The 10,359-nt window shown below is 35.4% G+C and overlaps 1 protein-coding gene across 1 annotated transcript in view; it reads left to right on the top strand.

The window, feature by feature from the left end:
• The window catches only part of LOC107696942 (troponin T, cardiac muscle-like), a 15,341-nt gene extending 9,142 nt beyond the window's left edge, over window positions 1–6,199 (top strand). The window contains exons 7-13 of the mRNA XM_016497514.1: window positions 678–794; window positions 1,116–1,193; window positions 1,282–1,389; window positions 2,299–2,408; window positions 2,742–2,832; window positions 3,288–3,328; window positions 6,012–6,199. Coding sequence (XP_016353000.1) covers window positions 678–794; window positions 1,116–1,193; window positions 1,282–1,389; window positions 2,299–2,408; window positions 2,742–2,832; window positions 3,288–3,328; window positions 6,012–6,042 — 576 coding nt within the window. The 3' untranslated portion in view covers window positions 6,043–6,199. The remainder of the gene's footprint in view (window positions 1–677; window positions 795–1,115; window positions 1,194–1,281; window positions 1,390–2,298; window positions 2,409–2,741; window positions 2,833–3,287; window positions 3,329–6,011) is intronic.
• Window positions 6,200–10,359: the final 4,160 nt, after the last annotated feature.

Consider the following 10,359-nt stretch of genomic DNA (forward strand, 5'->3'; position numbering starts at 1 on the left):
CAATATTGTAATGCATTACTTTTAAAAGTAAATTTCCCCAACACTGGTCATTGCTAATAATAATAAAAATCTTAGCCTAATCTTTTAAATGGTAGTATTTTCCATATAACAGTCAGGGCTAGGATACTATGAAATATTAGATAAGAAAAGATAACAAAGTAATAATAATACAATATTTTTATTTTTTATAATTATTTTTTTATCATTCAGTGTTAAAAATATAAGTGTATAATTACTGTAATGTAATTATTATTATTTTTTTTTATCATTTTAAATATCGGGGGTATTTTCTAAAACAATTTTGCCTGGGCTCTGGTTAATTTTGACCCAAAGTCAGACACATTTTCTTTTCTTTTCTCTTTTTCTTTTTCTTTTTCTTTCTCACTAAAAACATGCACGACTGAGTTTGAAATATTCTCTAATGACCCATTTACTTAATTAGAGAGTATACTGACATATCTTGACAAACGAAAACATGTATTAGAAGATTTGTAGAAACCGGCAAATCTACAAAGGCATCAGAATGTTTCACTCGACCCAGACATTTTAGATGCCAGTTACTGAAACATGAGCTTTTGATTTATGCTTTTGTCTACCTGAACTTGCACATTTTGTTGCACATCAACGGTCTCAACTCTCAAATCTCAATCTCAAAGGTCAAATGCTTTTCCCCCCAGGACATCCATCGCAAGCGTATGGAGAAGGACCTGAATGAGCTCCAGACGCTGATTGAAGCTCACTTTGAAAGCCGTAAGAAGGAGGAGGAGGAATTCATCAGTCTTAAAGAGAGGATTGTAAGTCAGCAATGTTGTCCTACATTATAGCTGCTTATTACTATGTAAAGCTATTAACCATAAATTAATTATTTCCTAAAGACAAAAACAGAGAAATGACAAACATGCGGTCATTATGGCAAATATGTGAACCAGAGTAAAAACATTCCAGCAGGTCTATTAGTGATCAGTTCAAGCCTGAATGAGCCTGAAAAGGACTCAACAGACAAGCGTCAAATCAATCAGCTCTGTCATTTTGCAGAATAAACACCCCCATGAACTCTTGTTGAGTGATCTCTCACTGAAACTGTCATTAGAGTTGTAATGTGAGTGATTCCGCAGGAGAAACGGCGCTCCGAGCGAGCAGAGCAGCAGAGGATCCGCAGCGAGCGCGAGAGGGAACGACAGAAGTGTCTGGAAGTGAGTGCAAACATTTCCTCTAACCTCACACTGATGGACACAAACTGGTACTAGCTTTGCAAATCCTTTCCTGTTTTCAAATGTTCAGGAAGAAAGAGCTCGCAAGGAGGAAGAGGAAGCCAAAAAGAGAGCGGAGGACGATGCCAAGAAGAAGAAGACGCTCACCAGTCTGCACTTCGGTGGTTACATGCAGAAGGTCAGAGCTGAGAGATGAGAGACTATGATAAAGACCCACTGAGTTTCAAAAATGTTTAGTGAGAGAAATCTGAACAATATTTACAAAAATGGCCACGTCTGAGATGAAGATTCAACTAATATATAGTTCAATCATGACAACTCTCGAAACATTTTAGCATGGTGATGGATATGACATATATATATATATATATTGTTTTTTGTTTCATATAAATGCTGTTAAGAAACATGATGAAACATGAAAAAAGTGTATCACAGTTTCTTTAATATTAAGCAACACTTAACAAATACAGAGTTCTGAAACTCTAGATGGCGCAGTCCGATAGGTCTAACTCAATCTGACCTAATGACATCATTATCACATGGCACAGCTGATTGGCTCTCTCCTGTATTGGTAGCCAATGAGCTCACTGCTCAACATCCAAATATATGACTAGTGCTTGCCGTAGCAGTTGCAGATTGCTTCAGAAACCCTCCACCTTCCCCAGCTCCACCTGTATAGATCTGCTACGAGGTGATTCCTGTATGCTATATGGGGGTTATTTCATGTATGTTATATTTGCAGCAGCAATATTTCTTACATGCTCACAGCAGCACGTTGTGGATGTATTGGCAGTAGCAAGTCTCAGTACTTGCTCTGCCGCAGCAGCGTAGAAGATCTATTCCGCCAAGACCAAATACATTAACATTGTCATGTATATTACCATGCCAATCCCTCCGAGAGGTGTTATGACAGAACTACTTTTATCATTGCTAATAATTTTTTTAAGCAAGAAAACAGCAAATTAGAATGATTTGCATTTTAAAACATACTGACACTTTAACATGGGTAAACAGAAAATTCATCATCAATATCAATGTTTTATTAAAATACATTGTCAATACTGTTCTCTACAATTTTGTTTTGCAGATAGAAAGACGGAGTGGAAAGAAACAGACTGAGAGAGAGAAGAAGAAGAAGATTCTTAGCGATCGGCGCAAACCTTTGGACACTGACAATGCCAGCGACTCTGCTCTCAGGTTTGAAGAGTCTTTCTACAAATGCAACTGATTAATATGCCACAACAGTTCAAGCAGTACAATTTTACCACAGTTAAAAAGATGCTCAATGCAGAAATGAATATTCTGCCATTTTATTCACTTCTTTGTTGTTCCAAACCTGTATGGCTTTCATTCTATGGAAAACAAAAGAAGATATTTTGAAGAATGTTTGGAAACAAAACTATTTCGGCTTCCATTGGCTTCTTTTACCACTACTTAACTTCTGTAATTGTATTCCATTGAGTACAAATACAAATAGCAATTAAGAAGATTTAATAAAAATAACACTACTTTCTCTTTCTTTTTTACCAGGGAGAAAGCAAAGGAACTGTGGAGTTGGATGTGTCAACTAGAAGCAGAGAAGTTTGAGTTACAGTACCAGTTTACCCATCAGAAATATGACGTAAGCTGAAGAGTTTTACTAGAACCCACAGAGTCAATGAAATCAGAAATAACCCGTTTTGGTTTTAATGTGTACAAATCAACACTTCATGTTATATAAATGCAATATCTTGGTCCTTTCTGGCTGGTTGGTTAATATTAAGCGATAGTCAATTGAGGCTACTATTGTCAGCATTGCAGTCTTACAGTTTAGGCAGTAAATAATATAAGTTTACAGCATCATTTTATGTAAGTAAAATGAGTTGCGAATACCATTTCATGTTGACTTAAAATTATATATTAGAAAAGCATTCTTATTCACTTGAATCTAATGTCTTCCTGGATCTAATTATGCAGAAACAAAATGAAAGTATTGTTCAGAGTTTGCACAAATAACTCAATCATCTGCATTATCCTGAGAGATGAGATGTTATCCGGTGAGATGTTTAGTGTTTGTGATTGTGGATCTCTCTACAGATCAATGTCCTGAGGAACAGAGTCAGTGATCACCAGAAAACGTGAGTTCATCTGTGTCTGTCCAACCCAGTTTCATGAAAAAAAAAGCTTTTTTCGTATGGATTCACCCAGTGTGATTCGTAAGACAAAAAAAACATTTAAAAAAATACATAAACACCCCTAAATTTACCCGTCATTAGGTATGTCTACATGCACTAATTTTTGTCAACCATAATGAATTCAATATGATTTCAGATTCTGAGAATTCTGTTCGAAAACTCTTAGATGTTGCAGTCCGATTCACATATTCAGCACACACACAGTTTCTAGTTGCTATTTTTGCCTTGATGACATCATTTCCTGTATAAATTATAACAAAAGTTTGCTGAATATTCAATGTAATGTTTATGCACAGTGCAAATATTATTAAGACCCCAAAATTTCAGCAAACAACACTTTTTTTTCAGCCAAAATAGCTTTCACAATGTTCTTTTGTTTTGACTGTGCTAGTGTCTATTTCACGCACACAACATAAATAAACTACAACAATAGTTTGGCAAGTGTTTGTCGCACCTTTCAATCTGATTGAAATGTATTTTGGATTGAGCTCAATGGCTTGATTGAGACATTTACAAGAAGGCTTTTCAGTCCAACTGAACCATCAATCTAATTATAAATTGATTATTTGGGTGCATATAAATATAGCTATTGTGGCATAAGCAGATTATATAAAAACGTATGCATGAGATCTTACAAACTCATATGAATAATCCACCAACTCACCAAAATGTAAAATAGTTGTTGAATTTCATTACTAGAGATGTATTATTATGCATCATCTACTCATCGTCAAATCTGCATGCAGATGAATAAACTTGGCACTCAGAAGATTGGCAAGTTGGTGATTGCTGTCCACTGAGCTGGATCTGGCATTATTTTGCTTTAACACATACCTGCCATATTCTCTCAAGGTTTGGTATATTGCCTTTTTTTCAACCTGATACTTCCCGGAGGGCTTTCTCATTCAAAACAAACTCTGACTCATCCGTTCCTGCCTCAGGCCTGGAACATAGACACACCAGTCCTTGTGAATGCATGTCAGAGTGACAGTCCTGTCAGCTGGCACCGCTGCTTCTGTGGCAGAAAACGTTTGCGAGAGCCAAAACTAAAGCACTTCAGGGAATGGAGGCTTTGGGTTGCAATCTGCTGCTGCAAAGTCAGCATTTACCTGTGCATGTCCAGAATCAGCGTGATTACTTAGCAGAGATAGAAGATCAGTTCCAGATAGAAGACCAGTTTACTTAAGACATTGGTGCCCACTTACATTTTAAAAAGCATGCTGGCCAAATGTAAAGGTACATTCAGTAGTTTTTTTCAGCTAGCGTTAGCTTTTACCACAATGGTGCTATAGATGCTATCAGCATGACTGCCCTGAGTTATGTAAATTACAGTTACGTAAGTTTTAGAGAGCTGTTTACACAGTAATTAATTCCCTTACTTGTCTAAATGCACAAACAAGCAACTTGAGCGCTACTACTCAGGATTTTCTCCATCATTCAATCTTTCCTCCTTGTGTATGACTTAGGCTACCGATGTTTACACTGGTTTTTTTTACTTTATCGGTCTTTCTGGCTTTGGAGCTTCTGCTTCTCTTCTGCTTATTCTACTGTTTTCTCTGCTGGTAAATTGCGATAATAAGCGTTCACTGTCTAATTTTCGCGCTACGACTCACCAAACAACATACGCTACTAGCATATGTACAGAGTATGGAAGGCGGATGGGGACAAAACCCTTTAAACAGAAAGCGTGAAATCTAACCGTGTCAACTCAGTTTGGCATCAAAAAGCACAGCAGCCAATCAAATTGCTGTATTTGAGACTGCATTTGCATATGCGACGTGGTGATACGTTGGGATATATGTATATTTTCTTCAATGTTCAGTGAAACACCAATGATGCCATCATGATGATGAGGTGACACACATCATATTTAATTAAAACACTTTTTACGGAGTATATTATGAGTACAGTCTTCATCTCATTCTACACAATACAGATGACTCTTCACAAAAACATAGTGTATTTCTTAATGTGCGAACTTTCTAAATTAGCACCAAACTTCTGAATGCACCTTTGAGTGAAAAAATGACTATTTAATCTAAGATGTATGTGTGCTATGTATTTATTTATTTTATTTTATTTATTGCTTATCAGATGACTATTGTAGCTATATAGCTTAGCAATACATAATGATAAACTCTTGCATTTTTTGTCGGGTTTTGAGGTCATGCTAGTGCACTCTTAAATTTGACATAAAAACAAATCATGGTTTAGAGCTGTAAGGTAAACCGAAGGCTATTAAAACACTTTTTACAGAGTATATTATGAGTACAGTCTTCATCTCATTCTACACAATACAGATGACTCTTCACAAAAACAGTGTATTTCTTAATGTGCGAACTTTCTAAATTAGCACCAAACTTCTGAATGCACCTTTGAGTGAAAAAATGACTATTTAATCTAAGATGTATGTGTGCTATGTATTTATTTATTTTATTTTATTTATTGCTTATCAGATGACTATTGTAGCTATATAGCTTAGCAATACATAATGATAAACTCTTGCATTTTTTGTCGGGTTTTGAGGTCATGCTAGTGCACTCTTAAATTTGACATAAAAACAAATCATGGTTTAGAGCTGTAAGGTAAACCGAAGGCTCTTGCCTATTATTTTTTTCTTCTACAGGACAAAGACCAAGAGAGGCCTCAGGAAGTGAATCGACTCGACTCCTCACAAACCCACAGAGATCATGAAGAGACTGTCCTGGAGAGCTGTGTATAGTATTCTGATGCGTTTAGTTAGTCCTCACTGAATAAACACTGTAGATTTTGATTGAACAACTAAACAAAAAAAAAAAAAAAAAAAAAAAATGAAGCAGAAAAAGTGATTTTATTAACTTGTGTACAGAACCGTTCAAAAGTTTAAAGTCAGAAAGAAACTAACGCTTTTATTCAGCAAGGATGCACTAAATTGATCAAAAGTGATGGTAAAGACATTTATAATGTTACAAAAGATTTATATTGCAAATGGTGTTCTTTTTAACTTTTTATTCATCAAAGAATCTTAACCCTTGTGCGACCTTTTGGACATTTTTGTCCTTTTCAGTTTTGTTTTTTTGATCATTTTGCCTGTGTTATTGCCAACTGCATACATTTTGGCACAGGTGTGTATTTTTATTGGAATTTTACTATTTCACTTCCATTTCCTTTAATAAATCTGTTTTGCACTAGGGACAAAAAATTGTTCCCCTCAGGACCTTAAGGACAAAAATGTTCCCATTGAAACCCATTAAAACTGCTATTTTTAATCGCAATGCCATTTAACTGTAAAATTATGCAATTTTTGTTGATAGGCTTTCATTATATTGGGTCTAGAACTTCTTTTTTGGTTTCACTTTTTAAACTTTTTTACTTCAACAATAATCTGCCATGGGTCTTTTCTTTACTTAACTCTGTGCTCCCAAGCTTCAAATTTTTATGACAGTTTTTTTGACATGGACATTTTTGTCCACTATGGACCTATGTGTAACTTTTTTAATTGACGCACAAGGGTTAAAATATACAGTATATCGAGATTTCCACAAAACAGCACAAGTTTTCAACACGGATGTAAAAATAAAACATGTTTTTTTTTTAGCAGGAAATCAGCATATTACAATGATTTCTGAACGATTGTGTGACACTGAAGACTGGAGTAATGATGCTGAAAATTCAGCTGTGCATCACAGGAATAAATGACATTTTAAAATATATTCAAATAGAAAACTAAGCTTCTTGTCTTCCCTGCCACTCCAACTCTACAGCATGATTTCACCATCCGGCTATAGGCTCTGGATTCAGAACTGTAATTCTCAAGTCAAAGTACTGACTTGAATATGTGTGTGAGTGAAATAAGATATTTAATGAGATATAAGGTAGGCAGGACTTTGATTTTATCCATCAGCAGTTGATTGGATGGTAAAAAGTGGGATGTTACATCTCCATATGGAGCCAGAACGAATGCAAATCTGCTAAAACAATGTTCAGAACCACTCACCACTCCATCACATGAGTTTCATGCTGCACGTTCAATTCAGTAAGTGGTGCCCAATTATCTTAAACAGAAAAAACGTGTTTGAATTTTAAATCTTCATGTAAACGCACTACATACTTAACTATAATTACACCTAAGAAAGAAAGGTATTCATGCCCAGTATAAAGGTAATACACATCTTCATATGATGCACAATAACACACACCCAGCTGCTCTGTTAATGTCCCCCTCAGGCCTTTCTGTAGTTTCAGGGTCAAAGAGGTCAGGAGATTCTCATCTTAAATGATTTGCATATTAACATCTGGCACAGGAACATATACAACACTCACTGTTCTGCTATTCACATTCACTATTTGCTTGAGCAAGGGCCCGTCCGAAACAAAAGTCAGGTAATATTTTTAAAGTAATATTTGCACAAAACAATGATTCCACTAATCATGAGTAGAACATGTTAAACGCAGCACCAAATAGGACCTTTGCTATGCACAGATGTCATTTTTGGTGGATTTGCAGTCCAGTGTTTAAGCTCTCCAATATTGTGACGGGAACTGTGATAATTGCACTGTGGAATGTGTGTGACTCATAAAAGCGTCTCCTGGCTCGTCGCCCGCCGTTTCTACGGTAGGGTGGAGATCTTGGGTAAACATAAAACAAGCAGATCAATTAATACAACTGCTTTCTTGAGAAGTGATAAATGTCTGCTTTCTGATGGGGAAAAGACTTTCCATAATCGGTCTGTTCAATGAAGACATACAGGTGCATCTCAATGAATTAGAATGTCGTGGAAAAGTTCATTTATTTCAGTAATTCAACTCAAATTGTGAAACTCGTGTATTAAATAAATTCAATGCACACAGACTGAAGTAGTTTAAGTCTTTGGTTCTTTTAATTGTGATGATTTTGGCTCACATTTAACAAAAACCCACCAATTCACTCTCTCAACAAATTAGAATATGGTGCCAATCAGCTAATCAACTCAAAACACCTGCAAAGGTTTCCTGAGCCTTCAAAATGGTCTCTCAGTTTGGTTCACTAGGCTACACAATCATTTTTCCGTGACATTCTAATTTATTGAGATGCACCTTTATGTTTGAGGTTTAATGCCAACTATATTTTAGCCTCTAAATAAATCACAAAAAGGAAAGTCTTGTCAGCCAACATGCCATATTTCTCATAATGACTGATTTGCGGTGAACACTGGATGAGAGGGTTTTTCCTCCTCAATAAATCATCTTTCATATTCACTCACACTGTAAATGTATATATTGCTTATACTGTAAATAACTGACAAATGATTATAAATATCACAAATTCAATACATTTATATCTAACATGCACGGTAAAAGCAACACACCATAAAGCACTTCTTGTTGAATCGCACTTTTATTTTTTTGTTATTTTTATGCAAGATTAAAATGCACATTTTGGTCATGTAGATGCAAAATGCAATTTTACACAGCCACATTTAATATTTTAGTACAAAAATATTATTTATTATTATTATTATTTTCTTTTTGTTTGTTAATTTTCTGTTTGTCTTTTCTATTTTGCTTTTTGACAACATAATAAAATGGGAAACATCTATACAGTTTCCCACAAGCATAGACACATTTGAAACACATTCCAGCCAAACAAACGTCAAATAAAAATAATCCTCACAAAATACAATATCACAGCAAACAGCACACAGAAAAGGCAAGTTTAGTTTAAAAAAAAAAGGATGTCAATCAAACATATATTACTGTATATCTAGAAAACAATTCATTTTGCATTTACTGCTCTAAGCAGCATTTCATTTTTCAAAATATAGCAATATTTCATCATTATAATTACGAAAAATTATTTCCCATTTCAGTGAATGCATCTAGCATTAAATCTCCTAAAATGCAACCATACCCAAAAGTCCAAAAACATCTTTACACTGCCAAGAAGGAACATAAGCCACATCTAAAGCTGCATATATACCACTCAACTGCGCTTCGTCCTTTTCATATAACGTGTTTACAGTAGAATTATGTGTGGCTAACAATGTAAAACAGAAACAACAGATATTGCCATTAGACCTTTAAAGTTTAAGATGGTTCTTCTGATTCTACAGTAGGTGAGAACTGAATTTAACACAGCGTTCAGTCCACTTAAAGCAACTCTATGTAACTTTTGGCGCTGTAGCGGTTAATAAACAGAACTGCACACATCCCGCGGAAGAACATTCCAACCGGAGCTACTTCTCTAAGTTTATGTCTCTGGCGATTCACGCAGGTATGTGTTACTCCGCAGCGGAGACGACCCGACCAGGCTACAATAGTCCAAATATAAGCACTTATTATAAGTGTACCGTAGTGATTCGGGATAAGACAAAACGGCGGAAGATGAATTCATGATGTACTCGCTCATTATATACATTTAGCAATTTTTGAACACAGAAAAGTTACATAGTGCTGCTTTAAGTTGAAGAAGGCAACTAGGGATGGGCGATACCCCTTATTTTGTTTTCGATACGATACCGATATTTTTCAAGGCAGTATCGTCGATATCGATACCGATTCGATACTTCTGCACTAAACTTTTAAATTATGAAATTTATGAAATTATTAAATTACTAAGAGTAAAATGGGTAATGAAAACCACTTAACTTTATGTTTAAAATGCATTTTAACCCGTTTAATCCCAAACTGTCCTCTGATAAGCATTGTTCAGGGCTGCCATTCCCAAAAGCTGTAATGCTTTCTTATGATACTTTTGGGAAACACAGCACTGTTTGAATGCACTGTCAGCAGTGAGTGAATGCTCTCTGTGATTGATTGGTTCTGTCTTGCAACATTTGCGTGTGTTCAGATGAGCAGGAAAATAGTTCTATCCTACACAGTTACTCGCTAACAAAGGTTATTCGTCCAATTCAATGCATATTGTACGCATTATTATTATTATTTTTGTTAAATAAACAAAACCACTGGTAAATAAAATGCACCTTAGTATCGATATTTTTTGTTTGAGTATCGAT

Source organism: Sinocyclocheilus anshuiensis, unplaced genomic scaffold (assembly GCF_001515605.1).
Source record: "Sinocyclocheilus anshuiensis isolate Anshui unplaced genomic scaffold, SAMN03320099.WGS_v1.1 scaffold130, whole genome shotgun sequence".
NCBI lineage: Eukaryota > Metazoa > Chordata > Actinopteri > Cypriniformes > Cyprinidae > Sinocyclocheilus > Sinocyclocheilus anshuiensis.